We start from the raw sequence: 27,163 nt of genomic DNA, 5'->3' as shown, positions 1-27,163 counted from the left end.
CTGTCCACCTCTTGAGGAGCCTCCTGCTGCATTTTTTAAGGAAAGCGTCCCTTTTTTTCCTATTGTTTGTTAACAAAGTTTCAAAAAAAAAAAATCTACAGTGCAAGGTTTGTTTCTTTCCTTCGGGGGCAGTGTGTTTTCGCCTTTCTTCTGTCCCTTCATCTGGTAGCCAACGTTGGCGCTTTTATTTTCTTCTCTCCCCTGCCTCATTTGGCCTCTCTCCCTTGTGGCGCTAGACCGGGGGGGGGGGGTCCCGATCTCGCTTGTGGATGCCCAGTGGGGCAGCCTGTTCTTCCTACGGGGACGCACAGTCGCATCTTTCCCGCACCAGCTTTTGCTCCCGATGCCTCCCCGGGAGGGGATGGGCCGTCGGGGAGCTCCGTGGGTGACACAGGCAGTGTCTCCCATGTCATGGGGAGGCGTCCTTCAGTGCTGCCAGCCGTGGAGGACCCGTTCCCGCTAAGCGTGGGAATGGCAGCCATATTGTCTTCATTTCAGTCACAGCGCAGGCCATGGAGGGGAGTTTGGATCTCCCTCCCCTGCTGTCTCTGGAGTCCCTGGTCTCCAGGGGAGGTCGTCAGCGGGCTGGGGGCCCTTCTGGCAGTGATGAGGATCCCGGGGATACTTTGGATTCGTCTTCTTCTTCTGAGTTTGTGCTCCTGCTCCATAAAGCCTTTACGGCCAGGAAGGCTGCATGTTGGGGTGCATCAAAAAGACCCTGGGGCGGCCCGCCAAAAAGTCCAGGACCTCTGTGGCTGCGGGGGCCCCTAGGGTCCAGTGGCTCCTGAGCGCTGCAGTGCCTGCGACTGCCACGGATTCTTCCTCGACTGCCTCTGATACCGAAGGGACTCAGGGAGCAGATTCCCAGGAGTCCGGGCCTGGGGTCGGTCCGTTGGATCTGGATCTGTCCCTCTTGTAGGGTACATCCCTCAAGAGTGATGACCCTAAGGTGGTCCATTTATTCTATAAGGAAGAGCTAAGCCCACTTATTCCAGCGGTGTTGGAGGAGTTGGGCATTGAAGTCCCACCACTGGATTCAAATCTGGGGGCGATGGACCCAGTTATTGTTGGCTTCTGGGGTCTCGCAAAGTTCTTCCCGTTCCATAGTTTGATCAGTGCTCTTCTGTTCTGGGAGTGGGATACTCCGGACACCGTTTTGAAGGTCAACAGGATGATGGACAGATTGTATCCGTTGCCTGAGGAGGCACTCGACCTGCTCAAGGTTCCCAAAGTGGATGCCGCAGTTTCTGTGGTCACCAAGAAGACCACTATTCTGGTCACCGGAGCAGCGGCTTTAAAGGATCTTCAGGATAGAAAACTGGAGGTACACCTCAAGAAGATCTTTGAGGTTTCCATGCTCAGTGCTCAGGCTGCCATATGTGGCAGTTTCATGCTGCGAGCTAGTCTTCACTGGGTTCAGCAGCTGCAAGGCGACAAGTCTTTTTCTGAGGCTGAGACACTCCAGGCGGAATGGCTGGAGGCTGTCGTGGCGTACAGTGCTGATGCCTTATATGACTGTCTCAGGACCTCTTCTCGGACTATGATGTTGGCGTGTCAGCCCGGTGCCTACTCTAGTTGAGAAATTTGTCTGCTGATGTTTCCTCCAAGGCACAGTTGGGATCTTTGCCTTTTAAGGGAAAGTTACTCTTCAGCAAGGATCTTGAGGAAATGATCAAATCTCTGGGAGAAAATAAGGTCCATAAGTTGCCTCAGGATAGACCGAAAGGCAAAAATTTCCTATCTTCTCATTCCCGCTTCAAGGGGAATTGAAGATTCTGAGGGCCCAGACCCTCAGGTCCGGCTCCGAGACAAGTCTTTGCTCGACAGCCATCTTGGTCTCAGTCCTTTCGCGGTCATTGACCCGGCAGGGATGGATCCTCTCAGGGAGGCAGTGGTGCCAACTCAATGTGGCAAGCCTGGTCTACTTTTTGGTTCCGCAGATAGGAGGATGCCTATCTCTCTTTTATGAGGAGTGGACCAAGATCACATTGGACCAGTGGGTCTTAAGTGTGATAAGGCACGGTTACGCTTTAGAGTTTGCTTGGCCACAAAGACCGATTTCTCGTGTCTTCCTGCTTGTAGCGACGCAAGGAACATGTGGTGAAGATCACATTCAGCCATCTGCATCAGTTGGGTGCCATTGTCTCTGTCCCTCCAGACGAACGAGGATCCAGACGCTACTCCATTTATTTCATTCTTCCAAAGAAGGAACGCACGTTCCACCCAATCCTGGACTTAAAGAAGGTGAACGTGGCACTGAAGGTTCCGTGGTTCCGGAGGGAGATGCTGTGCAGTCCACAAAGGGGAGTTTCTGGCTTCTCTGGATTTGATTGAGGCTTACCTGCACATTGGAATCTGATCGGATCACCAACGATATCTGAGGTTCATGATTCTAGGCGATCACTTTCAGTTCTGTGCTCTCCCTTTTGGTCTAGCTATGGCTCCCAGGACTTTCACCAAGGTAATGGTCATGGTCGCACGGCTCTCTGAAGGGAGGGTGTTCTAGTTCATCCCTATCTGGACGACTGGTTGATTCGAGCAAAGTTGGAATCTCTGAGCCGGACGGTGGTGGATTTGGTCCTCAGTCATCTCCAATCACTAGGGTGGATCATCAGTTTAGCCAAGAGTCATCTGGTTCCTTCCCAGAGTCTGGAATTTCTGGGGGCACTTTTCAACACGAGGACAGGGAGAGTTTTCCTGTCTTGCCAAGCTTCAGGCTCAGGTTTGAGAGTTGTTAGCCAAGCGGGTTCCCAGGGTCTTGGATTTTTTACAAGTGCTCAGGTCTATGGCTTCTACCTCTGAGTTGGTACCCTGGGCTTTTGCTAACATGAGGCCTCTGCAATCAGCCTTACTATCTCACTGGGACCCAATGTCAGAGCGTTATCAGCTACCTCTCCCTCTCCCAGAGCCTGTACGGTCCAATCTCTCATGGTGGCTCCGCCAGGACAAGTTGAGTCACAGTGTGGACTTCGATGTTCCAATCTGGATGGTCGTTTCTGCAGATGCCAGTCTTGTCAGCTGAGGACCAGTATGTCAGCATCAGTCAGTGCAAGGCCATTGGCCCCAGAGGAGGCTTCTTGATCCATCAATCAGCTAAAGACCAGGTCAGTATGGCTGGCCCTGCTAACATTTCTCCCCTTGGTGAGGGGCCGGTCGGTGAGGATCTTGTCAGACAATGCGACAGCAGTGGCCTATATCAACTGCCAGGGAGCACCAAGAGTCATTCCATGGCTCAGGAAGCTCTGTTTTCTGGTGGAGTGGTCAGAGCAGCATCTAGAGCATGTGATAGCCTCACATATAGCGAGCTCGGACAATGTGCAAGTGAATTTTCTAAGTTACCAGCAGCTGGATCCCGGGAAGTGGGAGCTGTCCAAGGAGGCAATGTCCATCATTTGTCATTGGTGGGGTCTTAATGGCGACCTTCCGAAATGCCAAGGTTCCGCCTTTCTTCAGTCAGCAGAGAGGAAGAGGAGCAGAGGGAGTAGACCCCTTGGTTCTGCCTTGGCCTACAGTCGTCCTACTTTATGTGTTTCCTCCCTGGCCTCTGGTGGGCAAAATTCTCCGGAGAATAGAGGTTCATTTGGGACCGGTGATTCTGGTGGTGCCAGACATTATCGCGTCGTCCATGGTTTGCAGACTCGATCAACCTAGCAGTGGACAGTCCTCTTCAACTCGCCCATCTGCCGAACCTACTGCATCAGGGACCAGTTTGTTTCGATCAGGCAGATCGATTCTGTTTAGCTGCTTGACTTTTGAAAGGCAGCGTCTGAAGGAAAAAGGTTATTCAGACTCTTGCAATCTAGGAAGTCTTCCATTTCTCTATCCTATGCAAGGGTGTGGAGCATTTTTGATTCTTGGTGTTCCGGCCAGAAGGTGGACCCCAGAAGAGCATCTATGCACATATTTTGGCCTTCCATCAGCATGTTTAAGATTCATGTGGCGGTACTAGGTTGCTTCTGAGGCAAGGTTTGTGGCGCATCGCTTTCGGGACATCTGGATATTGTCTGTTTTCTTCTAGGTGTGAAGCACTTGTGCCCTCCCGTTTGACAGCCGTGCCCATCTTGGAACCTTAATGTGGTCTTGCGGAGCCTCTGTTCGCCCCCCTTCGAGCTTCTGCGATGTGCGACTATAAAGGATCTCACTTTGAAAGTGGTCTTTTTCGCGGCTATCTGTTCGGCATGCAGAATTTCTGAACTTCAAGCTCTTTCCTGCAGGGAGTCCTTTTTAAGAATCTCAGATGAGGGGATTTCCTTGCAGACTGTGCCTTCTTTCTTGCTCAAGATGGTGTCTTCCTTTCACGTTAATCAGTCGGTGGAGTTCCCTTCCTTCTCAAACTTAGATCTGGCAGTGGCGCATACTAGAGATTTGTGTCACCTAGATGTCAAACAAGCCTTGCTGAGATACTTGGAGGTCACAAATAATTTCTGCATGTCAGATCACTTTTTGTGTTGTGGAGCGATGCCAAGAAAGGGCATAAGGCATCAAAAGCGACTATTGCGAGGTGGTTGAAAGAGGCGATTAATTCCGCATATATTTGTCAGGGTCGCCTGATTTTGGAAGGTCTCCGGGAGCCTTCTATTCAATCTCAGGCAATCTCTTGGGTAGAGTGTCAGTCTCTCCTCAAGAGATCTGTAGGGCAGCTACACGGAAATCATTGCACACCTTTGCTAGACATTATCGCTTAGATGACCAGTCCCCAGGGGCTGGAAATTTTGGCACATGTTTGCTGCAAGCGGGACTCTCCCAATCCCACCCTACTTAGGGAAGCTTTGATACATCCCAGGAGTCTGGACTGATCTGGGTATGTACAGGGATAGGAAAATTGGGTCTTACCTGCTAATTTTTGTTCCTGTAGTACCACATATCAGTCCAGAGTCCTGCTCAATCTGTTTTGGCTGTGTGGTCTATGAAGAAGCACAGGGTTTGTTGATCCCACACAGGATTTTGGTGCAAGGGCATTATGTTACCTGTTTTATGGTTATCCTTTTCCCCCTGCTCATTTAGGGGAGTAGGTGTAGTTACTTGATTCTTCTTTATATTTCTGGCTTGGGTACAGATTAATACTGAGGGACTGCAGGAGGCGAGGTTTCTCTAACTCCATCTGCTGGAGGGAAGGCAAAACCCAGGAGTCTGGACTGATCTGTGGTACTACAAGAATGAAAATTAGCGGGTAAGACCCAATTTTCCTATACCCCAGTCTATCCAAGAATGTACAGGCAGCATCTGTTCACCTAGTCCATCCACCTAACCATACAACTGCCTTCCACATTCCACCCAACCTAAACACCACTAATAACCCCACAATTCAGCTTATTCTCACTTCACCCCATAGCCAGAATCCCCTTGCCCACCCCTATCATTTTAAATAATTCTGGTTTACTAAGGTAACCAAACTGCTGCTTCTCATGCTTCACCCCACCCAATCACAACCAATGTCCCCCACAGCAGTCTACTTACACTCAGCCACATCTACTCCTCTCTGTTACACTTCAGTTGAAGAGACAGAGTGAAGTCTTGTAATACAGGATAATAGATACAGGACAGACTCCCTCCCTGATCCAAATCCACCAGCTACTCTGGAGATGGCTTGTTTGATAGCTCTTGGCTATATAGAGTTGTAGAGGCACATCAAGATGTGAGGATAAGAGAGAGAATTTGACCTTAGAGGTGCCCTTATTCTTTCTATTGGCTAACCACCAGCTGCTTTTTTTTAATTTTATTTTACCAGGACATAAAAAGCAACAAAACTGTTCTCCACTTTGCCGTCCAAGAAGGAAACTATGCGTTGGCCAAGTTCTTCTTGGAACTGCCCAATGTGGACAGCAGAACATTTGTGAACATGAAGGTAAGTTTTTCTAAAGGGTGGAAAAAAGGGGGAGGAGAGATGCTGAGGCTGTGCCTATCTTTCTCCAGCTCCTGAGATCATGTTAATGAGGTGCCTCATTGTCTTTTTGTGTGCTGAAACCAGCTGTATCTCCAGAATGGCATAAGCTCCTTCCAGGAAGCAACCATGACACAGACCCCGCTGCAGGACCTTTTAAGTAGTGGTGCCAGAAAAACTGGTTTCTAACACGTCTGGTTAATTGTTATACTGGTCCACTTAAAGCTGTCACAAGCAAAGAATCCAGACTCTTGTGTCCCTATACTCTTCCTATACTTGCAGTTCTACCATGAAGAAGCTACATATTTCTGAACACACCAAACCAACTCTATATCCCAGAGCCTTCTCTAGACTGGTCATAGATTTCCACAGAAACCTTCAGCTTTCCAAGACTCTGCACTCTATATCCAAACTATGCAAATCCTAAGAAAGTATAACCAGAAGATGGCAATCCCAAAGAACTGTTCTCCTTTTCATCATATCCTCTGCTTCTGTATCTTTCTCTTATCTTTTCTCCTTATTGCCCTTCTTTCCCATGACCTGTCTTTCTCCTCCTTTCAGGTTTGTTTCTCTCTTCTCAGTCCTTCTCTTCTTATTTTGACTTGATAATTTCTTCCTTCTCTTTTATACCTACGGCTCAGTTGGAACCAGGACTAGGATCTGGCATCACAAACCTACATTTGAAATGACCCACTGATTTCTCACCTATTATATAATACTCCCAACCCCCAACATACCTAGTCTAGTCATTGCAATGATGGTTCTGGGCCAGGGGCTATGCACCAGCACTCTTTCTGTAACCCTAAAATCATAGGCTCTAAATTCAGACACTAAGTGCAGTGTCCCTAGCCTCCTGTGATTGTGCGGTTTGGGAGAAACTACATAATTAGTTATTGCTGCATCCTTGATTTGAAGAAGGTGAACAAGGCATTGAAAGTTCCGCGCTTCCTCATGGAGACTCTTTGGTTTGTGATCCGAACACAAGGGGGAATTCCTAGCGTCTCTGGACTTGATGGAAGCATACTTACACATAGATATCCAACATGATCACCAACAGCATCTGTGGTTCATGATTCTGGGGCAGCATTTCCAGTTCTGTGCTCCACCCTTCAGACTAGCGACTGCACCCAGAGCCTTTACCAAGGTCATGGTGGTGGTGTTGGCAGTCCTTCGGAGAGAAGGTATCTTAGTCCATCCCTATCTGTATGACTGGCTCATTCGAGTGAAGTCAGTGCCTCTGTGCCAAGCAGCCGTGGATACTGTCCTCCATCGCCTGAGGTCTTTGGGATGGATAGTCAATTTTGCCAAGAGTCACCCAATTCCTTCCCAGAGGCTGGAGTTTCTGGAAGCATTGTTTGACACTGCAGTGGGGAAAGTTTTTCTTTCCGAGCAGAGAATTTCCAAGTTCAATCTCAGGTCTGAGCGCTCCTAGTCAAGCGGTTGCTGAAGGTCTAGGATTACTTGCAGGTCCTCGGCTCTATGGCTTCCACCCTGGAGTTCGTCCTCTGGGTGTTTGTGCATATGCGGCCTCTTCAATCAGCTTTGTTGTCCCGTTGGGATCCGAAGTCCTAACTTTTCCATCTACCTCTGCCCCTTACAAAATCGGCTTGGGCCAGTCTCTCATGGTGGCTTTTCCCAGACAATTTACATCGAGGAGTGGATTTGAGTTATAGTGACCACTGATGCCAGCCTCTCCGGTTGGGGGGCAGTCTGTCAGGAGAGTTCTGCATAGGGCCAGTGGTCTGCAGAGGAGGCCTCCTGGTCGATCAACCATCTGGAAACCAGAGTGGTGAGGCTAGCGCTACAGGCCTTCCTTCCACTAGTTCGAGAGAAGTCGGTCAGAGTGCTGTCAAAAAATGCAACTATAGTGGCGTATATAAATTGCCAAGGTGGAACCAAGAGCAGAGCTGTGGTGCAGGAGGCACAAGAGCTCATCTGCTGGGTGGAGCTGCACTTGGAGAGGACAGCAACTTCTCACATAGTGGGCACAAGCAATGTTCAGGCGGATTATCTCAGCAGAAACCATTTAGATCCATGAGAGTGGGAATTGTCTGATGAAGCCTTTCGACTTTTTTGCCACATTGGACCTCATGGTGATGTTCTGCAACACCAAGACCCCACGGTTCTTCAGCAGGCGACGAGAGATGGGTGCAGAAGGAGTGGACACCCAAGTTCTCCCTTGGCCGTTGGACGTTCTTCTCTACGTGTTTCCGCCCTGGCCTCTGATCAGCAAAGTTCTCCATCGCATAGAACTTCATCCCGGCGACATCATCCTTGTGGCCCTGGAGTGGCCCAGGCATCCATGGTTCGCAGATCTGGTCAATCTAGCAGTGGACAGCCCCTTGCGGCTGTCTCACCTTCCCCATCTTCTGCATCAAGGCCCCGTGTTTTTGGATCAGGCAGATCGCTTTTGTCTAGCGGCTTGGCTTTTGAGAGGGAGCATTTAAAGGATAAGGGTTATTCAGATGGTATGATCACTACCCTCTTGTAGTCCGGAACTCTTCCACTTCTCTCACGTATGTCAGGGTGTGGAGAGTTTTTGAGGCTTGGTGCCTGGTTCATCGGTTACAACCTACTCGGGCTTCTGTGGGAGATGTGTTAGCCTTTTTGCAGGAAGGTCTTGTTAAAGGTTTGTCTGTTAACTCCCTGAGGGTTCAGATGGCAGCCGTAGGTTGTTTCCGCGGTAAGATCCAGGGTGTTGCCCTGTCTGTGCATCAGGATATAGTGCGTTTTCTGTGGGTAAGGAAAAATCTACGTCCCACAATTCGGCATCCTTTTCCTTCCTGGAACCTTAACTTGGTCTTGAGAGCCCTGTGCACACCCCCGTTTGAGCCTTTGAAGTGAGTGACTCTTAAGGACTTTACATTGAAGGTGATTTTTTTGGTGGCCATATGTTCTGCTGGGAGAGTTTCGGAGCTCCAGGCCTTGTTGTGCACAAAGCCCTTTTTGCAGCTTACAGATTCAGGTGTCTCCCTACGAACTGTTCCCTCCTTTCTGCCCAAGGTGGTGTCCTCTTTTCCCTTGAATCAGTCGGTAGAACTACCATCCTTTCCTGGTTTGAGCTCTGCCATGCCTCAGTCTAAAGACTTGCGGAGGTTAAGATGTGAAGCAAGCGCTATTATGTTTTATCTTTTAACATTGGGCATTTTATTTATTTATGGTTTCTATATACTGCTGTTCATTTGCACATCACATCGGTTTACAGGGGAACATGTGGAGCAGGGAAAACTATATAAGAAGCAGAAAGTGGGAGATTACATCAAACAGGATTTTTACAAATCTTTTTAACATTTCAGGTAACAGTTAACAAGAGGTAGGCCGCGACAGGGTAAGCAGAGGGTAGGAACAATATCACAGCAACTGTAACAAAAAATAGCAAGTTAATAATTTAACAAGTATCGCATGGTAGAGGGAGTAGTTTAAGGAAAAGACTTTGTATAAGAGGTTTTTTTTAGGGGGTAAAATGTTTTATTTATTTATTTATATTTTTTTATATTCCGCTTTTCACACTTTTTCAGCACTTCAAAGCGGATTACATTGAGGGCTTGTTGTCAACTTATGGGGGTGTCAAGTGAAGGCTTTTTTGAAGAGCCATGTTTTAAGTTTCTTTTTGAAATTTTGTGTGTTTGGCTCTAGTTGTAGTTCTTGGGGCATTGTGTTCCATATGCAGGGACCAGCAAGTGTTATTGCTCTTTCGCAAATTGAGGTGTATTGTGTGAGTTTGGGTGAGAGTGAGTGTGTTGTTAAGGAACCATTGTTGGCGGATCTGGTGATTTTTTGTGGGGCTTGAAATTGGAATGCGGAGTTGTGACAAATTATATTTTGGTTGTGTAGAGTTTTGTGAATGAGAGTGAGACTCTTGAAGAGTATTCTGAAGTGGATTGATAGCCAGTGGACGTCTTTTAGAATAGGAGTGATGTGTTCATTTTTTCAGGTGTTTGTGAGGATTCTGGCGGTGGCATTTTGTAAAAGTTGAAGGGGTTTGAGTTGTTGTGGGTTGTCCTAAGGGTATGGTATTGCAGTAGCCTATTTTGGAGAAGATTAATGCTTGAAAGACCGTTCTGAAATAGTGGTGGTGTAGGTGGGGGCCTTAATTTTATTAGCACGTGTAGTTTGTAATAGCAGTCCTTCATTGTTGTGCTAATTAATTTTTTCAGGTTAAGTTCACTGTCTAGGATGACATCAAGGTCTCTTACCTCATGGGTGTTTGGAGTGTATGGATGCGATGTCCGATTGGATTTTGTCATTTAGTTTGTGACATATTAGTAGGAGTTCAGTTTTGGAGGTATTTAGAGATAATTGAATTTGTGTGAGTAGTTGATTTATGGAGTGATTTGGATATTGATTGAGTGATGGGGATTAGGATCACCCCTGGAGCCCTTTTTAAATATTGGTGTTACATTGGCCACCCTCCAGTCTTCAGGTACAATGGATGATTTTTATTATAGGGTACAAATTTTAAATAATATATCAGAAATTTCATTTTTTAGTTCCTTCAGTACCCTAGGATGCATACCATCCGGTCCAGGTGATTTGCTACTCTTTAGTTTGTCAGTCTGGCCAACTACATCTTCCCAGTTCACAGTGATTTGGTTCAATTCATTTGACTCATCACCCTTGAAAACCATCTCCGGAACTGGTATCTCCCCAACATCCTCATTAGTAAACACAGAAGCAAAGAATTCATTTAGTCTTTCTGCAATGGCCTTATCTTCCCTTTCACCTCTGCACACCTTAATCGTCCCACTAGAACAATCAACAAAGGAACCCTTCACGTGCCCTCTCTAAAAACAGCACACCTTTCCATCACAAGAGAACATGCCCTCACTATCGCAGGCCCCTCACGTTTGAATACCCTGCCCTCAGCACTCCGTCTCGAATCATGTTCTCTCAAATTTAGGAAGAAACTAAAAACATGGTTATTTAAACAGGCATTTCCTGACTAGCAAACCCCCCTGCTATAACCATCAGTCATCTTCTTCTACCATCGTACACTGTGATCTTTATGTTCTAATAATATATATTATGTATATAATAACTAGCATTCATGATATTATCCAACATGATATGTTCCAATAGTTACCTAAAGAACTCTACACCAGTTGTACTATCTTTCTATGCTGCTTTCCCGCGTTTCTCTTCGCCCACCTGTTTTATTCCCTTGTTAAATGTATTTTCTATTCATTTTGTTATATTGTAAACCGATGTGATGTTCACACTAACACCGGTATAAAAAAGGTTTAAATAAATAAATAAGAGCCCCTTTAACCCCTCGGTCATCTAATGGTCCAACAGATTCCCTCACAGGTTTCTTGTTTCAGATATATTTAAAAACGTTTTTATGATGAGTTTTTGCCTCTGTGGCCAACTTCATTTCAAATTCTCTCTTCGCCTGTCTTATCAATGTTTTACACTTAACTTGACAATGGATCCTTCTTCCAATTTTTGAAGGATTTTTTTGGCTAAAGTAGCCTCTTTCACCTCACCTTTTAACCATGACGGTAATTGTTTTCCCTTCCTTCTACCTTTCTTAATGCAAGGAATACATCTGGACTGCACCTCTAGGATTGTATTTTTAAACAATGGCCATGCCTATTGAACACTTAACCTTTGCAGCTGCACCTTTCAGTTTTTTTCTAACTGTAAATGGTTCTATGGTATTTTCCATTACCCGAAATGGTTGGGATCTCCATATTGAAAATTTTGAGAAAAAAAGAACTCAGCAAACAAAGGGGCGCAGACTTTTGTCACACTCCTTCGTCGCGCGGCGCCTCCAGCGTTGCCGCGGGTCCTTTTATCTGTCACCCCCTGGTGATGTCAGCAATTGGGGGTGTGTTTGGGGCAAACTGACCTAGCTCAGGGGGCGGAAGCAAATTGAAAAGTGGATTTGAAGTGCAGGGAAATAGCAGCACTAGCACTTTCCAGATGATAAAGGAGAGTGGCAGAGATCTATGTAGTGTGATGAGTGAGGAAGTGGAAGGAAGAGAGACCAGCCAAGAAAAATTGTCTCTGTCTGTGTTGCCAACTCTGGAAGGGAAAAGGAGCCCGTTTTCTGGGTTATCTGGGAAGTCTGCCACTAGGATAGAGTGGAGAGATTTTCACAGGTTCATCTGGTAAAGAGTGAGCACTGTATTCAAAATCAAGAGGGAGGACCTGGGGAAAGAAGTAACAGAGGGCTAACCTTGGAAGCGACTTAGTGTATGAGATCTGACATTTGGAGTTATAACTTGGAGAAGTGGGGAATTTCTGTATTCTTTTGATTTGGATTTTTCTTCTGCTTTTTGCTGCGGACATGGTTTTATTTGCTGAACTGGTTATTTTACAAATAAACTTTTCTTTCTATTCTATGTTATTTGGTAGATGTGACCTCTGCCAGTTTGGCCTCACAGGTGAACCTACTCCTATTCGACAAGACCCAAAACCTGTTTTCCCCACCCCAGTTTAGCAAATCCAGTGCTCTCTGGAGCTGGGAGGGTGTTGCCTGGCTGAAGTGAGGGGGTGCACCAACACAATGAATGGTTTTCAATACATATTGATTGTTTTGGATAGTCAGAGGTGTGAAGCTGCATGAAAAGTTATGTATTTTGCTGCAGAATCTTGAAATATCCTTGCACAGGAAAGCAGAGGACTTTCGGTGTTAGCACTGCAATGAGCAGGACGCTCTCCCTTCTGGGGGCTGTGTAACGCTGCTTCCATACTGGGAACCTTCTGCATGGCCGCCCATGGCCAGGGATGAATTTAGGAATAGGTAAGATAGGCCCATGCCTAGGGCATCCAGATTCAAGGACTCCCAGTGCTGCTCTGTGATCCCCGATCCTCTGCCTATTGGTACCATAACTTTAAATCTGGCCCCTGAGTCACTAAGCCTGCCCCTCCTTTCTCTTTTAACCAGTTTCAGTGTTTCTTTTCTTTCTTTCTGTAATATGTCTTCCCTTTTCTCTCTCTCTCTCTCCAGTAGTGAGTTTCACTACCTACAGCAGTCTGATGAATTGGAGGAAGGGGAGAGGTTATAGAGTCCTAAGGGCTCCTTTTCCTGCTGTTGCAGCCTCTCTTACCCCCCATCCCCCACCTCACCCCATCCAATATATGACCCTTAATGCATCTTCCTTTTTGTTGACAGGCTCACGGTAACACCGCCCTCCACATGGCTGCTGGCCTCTCTGGGCATCCATATCAGGAGAATATTATTCGGCTGCTACTGAGTCATGGTGCAGACCCAACGATCCGTAATCTGGAGAATGACCAAGCAGTCCACCTACTGCCCCCAGGAAAGGCAGGAGAGCAGGTACTCTATCTCCATGCCTAATTTTTTACTCTGCCCACAATTTGTCCTGGGAAAGAAAGAGCCGGCCTATCCCCAAAACTCCTAGAAAAGCAGGTTATACAGGGAGGACCCCGCCTCCAGAGCCAGTATACATGCAGGGACTCCTGCAGGACAGAGGAGCAGGCTTGAGCAGTCAGCCATCAGGACTCCCCATTGCCTCTCCTCTTGTTTATTCTGACACTAATCAGGAGTGGGAGGGGGAGAGGAAGCCCCCATGCTGAGTACCTGCCCTGCCTCCTGCAGCTGATTGACTCCTGCTGTTCACAAGAATCTGTCAGTTGCATGAGGCCAGAGAAGGAGGATCTGCTAGGTAAGGCTTCTTCCTACTACCGGCATCGTCCATCCGTAGAAGGTGAGAGCAAGTGGAAAGCACTGTCTTAGGAAGAGGGGGGATGGGTTATTTGCACAGGGAGGAGAGAATGTACTGGGGGAGAGGAGTAAAAACATGGGTTGTATGGAGAAAGGTGAGAGTATGGGAGGGGATGGAGAGCGGAGCACTGGCTAGAAATCAGAGACACGAGTACTGGTAGGGGAGAAGAGTGGGAGCACATGGGAGGGAAGATAGGAGAGCTCTGGAGGTTGGGGAACGTAGGAGGCGAGAGCATTGGGTGGGAGGTGTGGAGATTGGGGAGGAAGTGTAAGGTGAGAATACTGGTCAAGGAGAGACTTGGGGGGAAGTGTGTTTATGCACATAGAGTGGATAGAGGGGTGTAGGATGACAACACTAGGTGGATATAGAGGGGTAAAAGCTCTGGGCAGGGTGTGTGTGTGAGTGTGAGTGTGTGTAGAGTGAGAACCCTGGGCAAGATCTGGGTGTGGGGGGGGAGTTTGGGACGAGCACATTGGGCATGATCAGGGGTGTGTGTATGTCTGTGGTGAGAGCACTGGACAAGCAGATGTGTTGGGCCACTGGACGTGGGGGTTGGGAGCACAGGGTGGGGGAGTGTGGGGTGAGAACACTGGTTATGTGATAGAGGGAGGTGGGAGTCTGACGAGCACACTGAGCATGGGGGCTTGTGTGTTTATGTTGTGGGGGCCAACATGAAAACTCGCACTGGGGCCTAAGTGATTATTGATCAGTCACCAGCAGGCATCAGATCCTTCTTCCCCTGGAAGAAGCACAAGAAGGCTAAGATAATGTAGGAAAATTAAATACAAGTAAGAGGAAAAGGAAAGCAATATGGTTCTCCAAAATGGTAGCTCAAAAAATAAACGAAAAAGAGCAGCGTTCAAAAAAAGTACAAAGGAACTGAACCAAAAAAGAACTCAGGCCATAATATCTGGTTAAGCTGAAAGAGAAAAGAAATCAGCATGAGAAAAGCTCGAGGGTAAGAAAGGATTGCCAAAGAGGCTAAGCGAGATAGCACAGCTTTCAGACTAGATGATGGAGGAAAGCCGACTCTGTATCTTTGAAGGTTACTAAGAGAAGAGGGAAATCCCAGTAGAGAGGTTGCAATAAATGCTACAGTGGACCAGGTGCCTTTAAGTAAAGAGAAGACACAGCAAAAAAATTCCAAATTACCCCTGTTGACTGATAAGCAGGTTGTTAATACATACATATCTGCATACAAACGCTAGGAGAGTTAGAGTGTATAGCACTGGATGAAGAGGTAGATATAATTGGCATCTCAGAGACCTGGTGGAAGTAGGCTAACTAATAGGACACCCTGATACCAGGGTACAAATTATATTGAAATGATAGGTTGGATCAAATTGATGGAGGGATGACACTACATGTTAAAGAGATCGTTGGGTCAAACAGAATAAAAGTTCTGCAGGAAACAAAATGCAATGTTGAATTTTTATGGATAGAAATTCCAGGTGGGCTGCAGTTGTCTTTCCCTGCCGGGACTTTTGAAAATAATTCTTGTACCTGCTTGCGGGACCTGGACGCCGGGGGAGGAGCCGGGTGAGACGCCATAAAATCGGCGTTCCCGCTCCCCTATACTTGCTGCAGTTGTCTTTCCCTGCCGGGACATATCATAATGTCTCTGTATCACTCCATGGTGCATCCTCATCTTGTGTTCATATATCATACACAAACAGAATGCTAGGGATTATTAGGAAAGGACCGGAGAATAAAACAGAGAATATCCTAATGCCTCTGTATCACTCCATGGTGCATCCTCATCTTGTGTTCATATATCATACACAAACAGAATGCTGGGGATTATTAGGAAAGGAATGGAGAATAAAACAGAGAGTATCATAATGTCTCTGTATCACTCCATGGTGCATCCTCATCTTGTGTTCATATATCATACACAAACAGAATGCTGGGGATTATTAGGAAAGGACTGGAGAATAAAACAGAGAATATCATAATGTCTCTGTATCGCTCCATGGTGCATCCTCATCTTGTGTTCATATATCATACACAAACAGAATGCTGGGGATTATTAGGAAAGGAATGGAGAATAAAACAGAGAATATCATAATGTCTCTGTATCACTCCATGGTGCATCCTCATCTTGTGTTCATATATCATACACAAACAGAATGCTGGGGATTATTAGGAAAGGAATGGAGAATAACACAGAGAATATCATAATGTCTCTGTATCACTCCATGGTGCATCCTCATCTTGTGTTCATATATCATACACAAACAGAATGCTGGGGATTATTAGGAAAGGAATGGAGAATAAAACAGAGAATATCATAATGCCTCTGTATCGCTCCATGGTGCATCCTCATCTTGTGTTCATATATCATACACACACAGAATGCTGGGGATTATTAGGAAAGGAATGGAGAATAAAACAGAGAATATCATAATGGCTCTGTATCACTCCATGGTGCATCCTCATCTTGTGTTCATATATCATACACAAACAGAATGCTGGGGATTATTAGGAAAGGAATGGAGAATAAAACAGAGAATATCATAATGTCTCTGTATCACTCCATGGTGCATCCTCATCTTGTGTTCATATATCATACACAAAAAGAATGCTGGGGATTATTAGGAAAGGAATGGAGAATAAAACAGAGAATATCATAATGTCTCTGTATCGCTCCATGGTGCATCCTCATCTTGTGTTCATATATCATACACAAACAGAATGCTGGGGATTATTAGGAAAGGAATGGAGAATAAACAGAGAATATCATAATGCCTCTGTATCACTCCATGGTGCATCCTCATCTTGTGTTCATATATCATACACAAACAGAATGCTGGGGATTATTAGGGAAGGAATGGAGAATAAAACAGAGAATATCATAATGTCTCTGTATCACTCCATGGTGCGACCTCATCTTGTGTTCATATATCATACACAAACAGAATGCTGGGGATTATTAGGAAAGGAATGGAGAATAAAACAGAGAATATCATAATGCCTCTGTATCACTCCATGGTGCATCCTCATCTTGTGTTCATATATCATACACAAACAGAATGCTGGGGATTATTAGGAAAGGAATGGAGAATAAAACAGAGAATATCATAATGTCTCTGTATCACTCCATGGTGCATCCTCATCTTGTGTTCATATATCATACACAAACAGAATGCTGGGGATTATTAGGAAAGGAATGGAGAATAAAACAGAGAGTATCATAATGTCTCTGTATCACTCCATGGTGCATCCTCATCTTGTGTTCATATATCATACACAAACAGAATGCTGGGGATTATTAGGAAAGGACTGGAGAATAAAACAGAGAATATCATAATGTCTCTGTATCGCTCCATGGTGCATCCTCATCTTGTGTTCATATATCATACACAAACAGAATGCTGGGGATTATTAGGAAAGGACTGGAGAATAAAACAGAGAATATCATAATGTCTCTGTATCGCTCCATGGTGCATCCTCATCTTGTGTTCATATATCATACACAAACAGAATGCTGGGGATTATTAGGAAAGGAATGGAGAATAAAACAGAGAATATCATAATGCCTCTGTATCGCTCCATGGTGCATCCTCATCTTGTGTTCATATATCATACACACACAGAATGCTGGGGATTATTAGGAAAGGAATGGAGAATAAAACAGAGAATATCATAATGGCTCTGTATCACTCCATGGTGCATCCTCATCTTGTGTTCATATATCATACACAAACAGAATGCTGGGGATTATTAGGAAAGGAATGGAGAATAAAACAGAGAATATCATAATGTCTCTGTATCACTCCATGGTGCATCCTCATCTTGTGTTCATATATCATACACAAAAAGAATGCTGGGGATTATTAGGAAAGGAATGGAGAATAAAACAGAGAATATCATAATGTCTCTGTATCACTCCATGGTGCATCCTCATCTTGTGTTCATATATCATACACAAACAGAATGCTGGGGATTATTAGGAAAGGACCGGAGAATAAAACAGAGAATATCCTAATGCCTCTGTATCACTCCATGGTGCATCCTCATCTTGTGTTCATATATCATACACAAACAGAATGCTGGGGATTATTAGGAAAGGAATGGAGAATAAACAGAGAATATCATAATGCCTCTGTATCACTCCATGGTGCATCCTCATCTTGTGTTCATATATCATACACAAACAGAATGCTGGGGATTATTAGGAAAGGAATGGAGAATAAAACAGAGAATATCATAATGTCTCTGTATCACTCCATGGTGCATCCTCATCTTGTGTTCATATATCATACACAAACAGAATGCTGGGGATTATTAGGAAAGGAATGGAGAATAAAACAGAGAGTATCATAATGTCTCTGTATCACTCCATGGTGCATCCTCATCTTGTGTTCATATATCATACACAAACAGAATGCTGGGGATTATTAGGAAAGGACTGGAGAATAAAACAGAGAATATCATAATGTCTCTGTATCGCTCCATGGTGCATCCTCATCTTGTGTTCATATATCATACACAAACAGAATGCTGGGGATTATTAGGAAAGGAATGGAGAATAAAACAGAGAATATCATAATGTCTCTGTATCACTCCATGGTGCATCCTCATCTTGTGTTCATATATCATACACAAACAGAATGCTGGGGATTATTAGGAAAGGACTGGAGAATAAAACAGAGAATATCATAATGTCTCTGTATCGCTCCATGGTGCATCCTCATCTTGTGTTCATATATCATACACAAACAGAATGCTGGGGATTATTAGGAAAGGAATGGAGAATAAAACAGAGAATATCATAATGCCTCTGTATCGCTCCATGGTGCATCCTCATCTTGTGTTCATATATCATACACACACAGAATGCTGGGGATTATTAGGAAAGGAATGGAGAATAAAACAGAGAATATCATAATGGCTCTGTATCACTCCATGGTGCATCCTCATCTTGTGTTCATATATCATACACAAACAGAATGCTGGCGATTATTAGGAAAGGAATGGAGAATAAAACAGAGAATATCATAATGTCTCTGTATCACTCCATGGTGCATCCTCATCTTGTGTTCATATATCATACACAAAAAGAATGCTGGGGATTATTAGGAAAGGAATGGAGAATAAAACAGAGAATATCATAATGTCTCTGTATCGCTCCATGGTGCATCCTCATCTTGTGTTCATATATCATACACAAACAGAATGCTGGGGATTATTAGGAAAGGAATGGAGAATAAACAGAGAATATCATAATGCCTCTGTATCACTCCATGGTGCATCCTCATCTTGTGTTCATATATCATACACAAACAGAATGCTGGGGATTATTAGGAAAGGAATGGAGAATAAAACAGAGAATATCATAATGTCTCTGTATCACTCCATGGTGCATCCTCATCTTGTGTTCATATATCATACACAAACAGAATGCTGGGGATTATTAGGAAAGGAATGGAGAATAAAACAGAGAGTATCATAATGTCTCTGTATCACTCCATGGTGCATCCTCATCTTGTGTTCATATATCATACACAAACAGAATGCTGGGGATTATTAGGAAAGGACTGGAGAATAAAACAGAGAATATCATAATGTCTCTGTATCGCTCCATGGTGCATCCTCATCTTGTGTTCATATATCATACACAAACAGAATGCTGGGGATTATTAGGAAAGGACTGGAGAATAAAACAGAGAATATCATAATGTCTCTGTATCGCTCCATGGTGCATCCTCATCTTGTGTTCATATATCATACACAAACAGAATGCTGGGGATTATTAGGAAAGGAATGGAGAATAAAACAGAGAATATCATAATGCCTCTGTATCGCTCCATGGTGCATCCTCATCTTGTGTTCATATATCATACACACACAGAATGCTGGGGATTATTAGGAAAGGAATGGAGAATAAAACAGAGAATATCATAATGGCTCTGTATCACTCCATGGTGCATCCTCATCTTGTGTTCATATATCATACACAAACAGAATGCTGGGGATTATTAGGAAAGGAATGGAGAATAAAACAGAGAATATCATAATGTCTCTGTATCACTCCATGGTGCATCCTCATCTTGTGTTCATATATCATACACAAAAAGAATGCTGGGGATTATTAGGAAAGGAATGGAGAATAAAACAGAGAATATCATAATGTCTCTGTATCACTCCATGGTGCATCCTCATCTTGTGTTCATATATCATACACAAACAGAATGCTGGGGATTATTAGGAAAGGACCGGAGAATAAAACAGAGAATATCCTAATGCCTCTGTATCACTCCATGGTGCATCCTCATCTTGTGTTCATATATCATACACAAACAGAATGCTGGGGATTATTAGGAAAGGAATGGAGAATAAACAGAGAATATCATAATGCCTCTGTATCACTCCATGGTGCATCCTCATCTTGTGTTCATATATCATACACAAACAGAATGCTGGGGATTATTAGGAAAGGAATGGAGAATAAAACAGAGAATATCATAATGTCTCTGTATCACTCCATGGTGCATCCTCATCTTGTGTTCATATATCATACACAAACAGAATGCTGGGGATTATTAGGAAAGGAATGGAGAATAAAACAGAGAGTATCATAATGTCTCTGTATCACTCCATGGTGCATCCTCATCTTGTGTTCATATATCATACACAAACAGAATGCTGGGGATTATTAGGAAAGGACTGGAGAATAAAACAGAGAATATCATAATGTCTCTGTATCGCTCCATGGTGCATCCTCATCTTGTGTTCATATATCATACACAAACAGAATGCTGGGGATTATTAGGAAAGGAATGGAGAATAAAACAGAGAATATCATAATGTCTCTGTATCACTCCATGGTGCATCCTCATCTTGTGTTCATATATCATACACAAACAGAATGCTGGGGATTATTAGGAAAGGACTGGAGAATAAAACAGAGAATATCATAATGTCTCTGTATCGCTCCATGGTGCATCCTCATCTTGTGTTCATATATCATACACAAACAGAATGCTGGGGATTATTAGGAAAGGAATGGAGAATAAAACAGAGAATATCATAATGCCTCTGTATCGCTCCATGGTGCATCCTCATCTTGTGTTCATATATCATACACACACAGAATGCTGGGGATTATTAGGAAAGGAATGGAGAATAAAACAGAGAATATCATAATGGCTCTGTATCACTCCATGGTGCATCCTCATCTTGTGTTCATATATCATACACAAACAGAATGCTGGCGATTATTAGGAAAGGAATGGAGAATAAAACAGAGAATATCATAATGTCTCTGTATCACTCCATGGTGCATCCTCATCTTGTGTTCATATATCATACACAAAAAGAATGCTGGGGATTATTAGGAAAGGAATGGAGAATAAAACAGAGAATATCATAATGTCTCTGTATCACTCCATGGTGCATCCTCATCTTGTGTTCATATATCATACACAAACAGAATGCTGGGGATTATTAGGAAAGGAATGGAGAATAAAACAGAGAATATCATAATGTCTCTGTATCACTCCATGGTGCATCCTCATCTTGTGTTCATATATCATACACAAAAAGAATGCTGGGGATTATTAGGAAAGGAATGGAGAATAAAACAGAGAATATCATAATGTCTCTGTATCACTCCATGGTGCATCCTCATCTTGTGTTCATATATCATACACAAAAAGAATGCTGGGGATTATTAGGAAAGGAATGGAGAATAAAACAGAGAATATCATAATGCCTCTGTATCACTCCATGGTGCAGCCTCATCTTGTGTTCATATATCATACACAGACAGAATGCTGGGGATTATTAGGAAAGGAATGGAGAATAAAACAGAGAATATCATAATGTCTCTGTATCAATCCATGGTGCATCCTCATCTTGTGTTCATATATCATACACAAACAGAATGCTGGGGATTATTAGGGAAGGAATGGAGAATAAAACAGAGAATATCATAATGTCTCTGTATCACTCCATGGTGCATCCTCATCTTGTGTTCATATATCATACACAAACAGAATGCTGGGGATTATTAGGAAAGGAATGGAGAATAAAACAGAGAATATCATAATGTCTCTGTATCACTCCATGGTGCATCCTCATCTTGTGTTCATATATCATACACAGACAGAATGCTGGGGATTATTAGGAAAGGAATGGAGAATAAAACAGAGAATATCATAATGCCTCTGTATCACTCCATGGTGCATCCTCATCTTGTGTTCATATATCATACGCAAACAGAATGCTGGGGATTATTAGGAAAGGAATGGAGAATAAAACAGAGAATATCATAATGTCTCTGTATCACTCCATGGTGCATCCTCATCTTGTGTTCATATATCATACACAAACAGAATGCTGGGGATTATTAGGAAAGGAATGGAGAATAAAACAGAGAATATCATAATTTCTCTGTATCGCTCCATGGTGCATCCTCATCTTGTGTTCATATATCATACACAAACAGAATGCTGGGGATTATTAGGAAAGGAATGGAGAATAAAACAGAGAATATCATAATGCCTCTGTATCACTCCATGGTGCATCCTCATCTTGTGTTCATATATCATACGCAAACAGAATGCTGGGGATTATTAGGAAAGGAATGGAGAATAAAACAGAGAATATCATAATGTCTCTGTATCACTCCATGGTGCATCCTCATCTTGTGTTCATATATCATACACAAACAGAATGCTGGGGATTATTAGGAAAGGAATGGAGAATAAAACAGAGAATATCATAATGCCTCTGTATCACTCCATGGTGCATCCTCATCTTGTGTTCATATATCATACACAAACAGAATGCTGGGGATTATTAGGAAAGGAATGGAGAATAAAACAGAGAATATCATAATGTCTCTGTATCACTCCATGGTGCATCCTCATCTTGTGTTCATATATCATACACAAACAGAATGCTGGGGATTATTAGGAAAGGAATGGAGAATAAAACAGAGAATATCATAATGTCTCTGTATCACTCCATGGTGCATCCTCATCTTGTGTTCATATATCATACACAAACAGAATGCTGGGGATTATTAGGAAAGGATTGGAGAATAAAACTGATAATATCATGAAGCCTCTGTATCACTCCATGGTGCGACCTTATCTTGAGCACTGTGTGCACTTCTGGTCACCACATCTCAAAAATGATGTAGCAGAATTAGAAAATGTACAGAGAAGAGTAATCAGAATGATAAAAGGGATGGAACAATTACCTTATGAAGAAAGGCTAAAGAGGTTAGGATTTTTCAGCTTGGAGAAGTGACGACTGAAGGGAAATATGATAGAGGTCTATAAAATAATGAGTGAAGTGGAACGAGTAAACAATCAGTTGTTTGCTCTTTCAAAGAGTTCAAAGACTAGGAGGGCACAATGAAATGACTAAATACATTTAAAACTAATAAGTGAAAATATTTTTTTATTCAATGCATAATTAAGCTCTGGAATTCATTGCCAGAGGATGTGGTGAAAGCTATTAGTATACCTGTATTTAAAAAGGTTTTGGACAAGTTTCCTGGAAGAAAAGTCCATAAACCATTATTAAGGTGAAATTGCAGAAATCCACTTCTTATTCTTGTGATAAGTAACATAGAATCTGCCTACCCCTTGGGATTCTTGTGACCCCAGATACTTGTGACCTGGATTGGCCACTGCTGGAAACAGGATACTGAGCTTAGTGAACCTTTTGGCCTGACCCAGTATTGCAAATCTTATGTACTTATGAGAAAACATTTTTCAGAAATATCAGAGAAAAAAGGAAGGCCGGAGGTGGGATTATAAGATTAAAAGGAGACAAGGAGCAATGTGAAGAAAGATGAGGAAAAAGCAATATTATTAAATGCTTCAGTTCATTCAGGAAGATCTTTCTAGAGGACACTGCTGGTTGGCAAGAGCATGGGGTGGGGTCGATACCACCCTGTTTACAGAAGACTGGTTGAGTGGTACTAGCAAAACAAGGTAGATAAGGCCATAGGGCCATACAAATTACATCCTAGGATACTAAAGGAGCTAAGAAAGGTGCTGGCAAGTCCACTGAAGGACCTGTTCTGTAGGTCCTTGGAGACAGGAATGGTGATGCAAGACTGATGAAGGGAAGTGGTGGTCATGTTTCACAAAAGTGAGGCTGGAAGCTACAGGCCGGTTATCCTCACCTTGGTGCTGGGAAAATTAATGGAGGCTCGGCTGAAGGAAAGTAGAGTGACCTATCTACAATCTGCTGGGTTGCAGGATCTGAGGCAACACAGATTCACCAGAGGAAGGTTGTGTCAAACAAACCTAAGGGATTTTTTTTGATTGGGTGATTACTGAATTAGATCAAGAAAGAACACTCGATGTGACTTACTTGAATTTTAGCAAAGTGTTTGATACAGTCCTGCATAGGAGGCTCATGGATACAATGAGAAGCCTGGGAGTGGGTCGCATGGTGTGGAATGGATTACAGATTGGCTGATTGATAAGAGGACAGTGAGTAGTGGTAAATTGAAGAGATTGGTGATAGGTGGAGTGCCTGAAGGATCAGTTCTGCAACCTGTTCTGTTCAGTATCTTTGTGAGTGATATTTCAGAGGGGTTTGAAAGAAAAGTTTGTCTTTTTGTGGATGACACTAAGATCTGCAAATGAGTGGACACACTTGAAGGATCAGAGAAAATGAGAAGTGATCTAAGAAAGCTTGAGGAGTGGTTGAAGGTTTGGCAGCTGGGATTCATTGCCAAGAAGTGCAGAGTCAGGCACTTGGGGTGTAGCAGTCCAGAGAAGTTCTGTGTGATGGGGGTGAAGGACTGATCTGCACAGAGAGATCAGTGGGTGACTGTGTCTGAAGAGCTGACTATAGCGAAGCAATGTGACCAGAGGGATGCTGGGCTATATAGAGAGAGGAATAACCAATAAGAAAAAGATAGGATGGAAGCGGTCCAGAGAAAGGTAACCAAAATGGTGTGGGGGTCTACATCACTAGACTTATGAGAAGGGACTGCAGAACCTAAATATGTACAGCATGGGCCAGTGGAGAGACAGGAGAGATAGTATACAGCTTTTTAAATATCTTAAAAGGTAAAAATGGTGCACAAGAATCAAACTTTTTCCAATGGAGTTTCCTATCAGGATTAGACGTCATGGATAGACTCAGGAGCAGTGTCAGAAAATATTTCTTCATGGAGAGGGTGGAGGCAGGGAATGCCCTCCCGGAAGAGATGGTGAAGACAAGCAAGATACTGGAATCCAAAAGGGGCATAGGCTAAACACAGAGGATAGGGATGGAAAGAATAATAGGGTAACCAGTGGTAACTTTAGGTGTAACATTTCTGCTTGGGAGAACCTGCACGGAGCGGACGTTACTGTCCTTAAGAGCTTGCTGGGCAGACTGGATGAACCATTTAGGTCTTTATTTGCCGTCATTTATTGTTCCTATAGTTCCATACCTGCTTCTTCTCAGGAGACTCTGCACTAGCGCACCCTCACTGAAACACATGGATACGCATTTAGTCACACTAACACAGACATGGACAAGCACACCAAGACCCTTCCACCTTTTTTATTAACTCAATTTTTAGAATTTATTTCCTCTAATAGATTGTCTCTTGTTTGTTTTTTTTTACAGATTAAACCCTTGTTGAAAAGGGGTCGTGCGATGTCTTCCTCCCAAAACCCATCCGTCTCCTTATAGGAATGTAACAGACCCGGACTACTTTTCTAGTCCCAAGTACACTGCTTCCACCAGCGGAAGGATATCGTACCTCCTACAATGGAACCTTTATGCTTTGTTTTTAGCAAACATTCGCTTCTGTACGTTTCATGTTATTTAAGGTTATACTCAGCTAATTTATTCTGTGTTCTTGGGAACTATTAACAATAGGTTTTTTGAATCAAATGCAACTGAAAATGCATAATTAGCATTGTGTGAGTTACACGACAAGCCACTTGACCACTGACAAACCCTCCCTGCCCCACCAGTGACCAGTACAGTGACAGATGGCAAAAAATAGGGCAGCTTTGCTTTTCACCAGGCACTGGTGCTTTGCCATTTTGTGAGAACATCCACCATAGGATTTAGGGGTCATGTTCAAAGCTATTTACAAGCAGAAAACTCTGTGTTATGCTGTAAACGGCTGTTCTAAAACGTGGTCCAGGCTCAGTGCATGTAAAATGCTGGCATACGCCGGTTTCCTGCATCCGCTTTCACGCACTGGCAGAAGGAGTTACCACTTTAAAATTTTTAAAAAATCTGCGCCTAAGTTACCCTGTGCCAGTTCAGCCTCACTTGGAGCAGGTATAACCTTACACAAGGGAATGTGTGTGAGTAGCCGGCCAATTACCCGATGATTTCAAAGCAAATTTATGCTTGATAAATCCTTGATAAATTTTGTGTGTACAAGGTGTGCGCCAAGGTCACCACCATGGGTGGAGTTATAAAACGTTCTCAGGCAAGCACCCCAAAGAGGATGAGAAGCGATGCCACGGTACAGGAAATATATTATCTGATTGTATGTCCATGGCCAAGCACTTTTGTCTAGTAGAACTGTGGAGCTGTGCCTTGCGTGTTCCACCCCTCGGACACTCCCACACGCTGCATTATCTGTTTTCTGTGAAATCACCCCTAAGGAGTCCTCTCTGTCGGCAGACGGATTTATCATTTCTGTGAAATGAGAGCCTGGGAGCACATTATTGCTTTATGGTTTTAGCATTGTTTCTCTACAAGGGAATGAATCACATTGATTCTGTGGGTGCCTCAGACTCCCCCTGAGGTCCCCATGTCCTCCATCCCATGGATGGCCCTCGCCAAATGAGCTTGCAGCAGCTGTGTGACTGCTACATACCCATCTTCAGATATCACCCATGTAACAGGGAGCAGCTCTCTCATGATGTGCTCTAAAGCACGGAGATGGTGCAGCCCACAAGAGGTTATTTGCATCCCGGCTCTGCCCAACCAGCGGTAGCACAGCAGCTGTCACAGTGTCTGATGAAACCAATGCCGGCACAGCTGCCCTGCCGCCAGGGATGTTAGCAGAATAAGCCAGGGGTCTTGCTCTAACATTATACACACACCTGCTGAACAGTCCATACGGTCGAGTTTGTTGCAAGCAAGATAGATTGTAGCTCAGGGTAAAACTAATCCCAGTACCAATTGAATTTAAATCAAGGCGTTACACTTGAATGTTGTCCTCTTCTTTGATCTGTAACCCTCGCTGTCTGAGATATTTTGTAGGCCAGTGCGATGAAGCTAAATAAATGTCTTGTTCAAAATATAAATATTAAAAACAATTCTTTAAATAAACTTGCACTAAACTGAGGTTTGGGTTGGTGATGGGTTCTGGAGCTTGGATGATTCTGAACGTTGGGATGAGGGACAAGACACAGATATCCATTCACCGACCCAAGAAGAGGATTCCTTGGTGTTTGGCATGGAGCGTGGGTCTCTCAGTGATGAGACGCTGCATTAAAACAGATAAGATAAGGAACACTAGGTCCTCCAGAGGTAGAGCTGAAGGGGACATGGCAGGGGGGCAGGAGCTCCCTAAGTGCTACAGGTGCTGAATTGGTCGCCCCTTCCCCATGCAATCTCCCTTTCCCTTAGTTCCCCCTGAAGCAGACACCCA

At 43.8% G+C, this 27,163-nt stretch overlaps 1 protein-coding gene across 1 annotated transcript in view; it reads left to right on the top strand.

The window, feature by feature from the left end:
• NFKBID (NFKB inhibitor delta) overlaps window positions 1–26,777 on the top strand; it is a 39,676-nt gene extending 12,899 nt beyond the window's left edge. The window contains exons 9-11 of the mRNA XM_029576940.1: window positions 5,729–5,845; window positions 13,002–13,166; window positions 25,168–26,777. Coding sequence (XP_029432800.1) covers window positions 5,729–5,845; window positions 13,002–13,166; window positions 25,168–25,233 — 348 coding nt within the window. The 3' untranslated portion in view covers window positions 25,234–26,777. The remainder of the gene's footprint in view (window positions 1–5,728; window positions 5,846–13,001; window positions 13,167–25,167) is intronic.
• The last annotated feature ends 386 nt before the right edge of the window (window positions 26,778–27,163 follow it).

Source organism: Rhinatrema bivittatum, chromosome 14, assembly GCF_901001135.1.
Source record: "Rhinatrema bivittatum chromosome 14, aRhiBiv1.1, whole genome shotgun sequence".
NCBI lineage: Eukaryota > Metazoa > Chordata > Amphibia > Gymnophiona > Rhinatrematidae > Rhinatrema > Rhinatrema bivittatum.
Note: the sequence above shows the minus strand (reverse complement) of the source record. Positions and strands in the feature narration are given on the sequence as shown.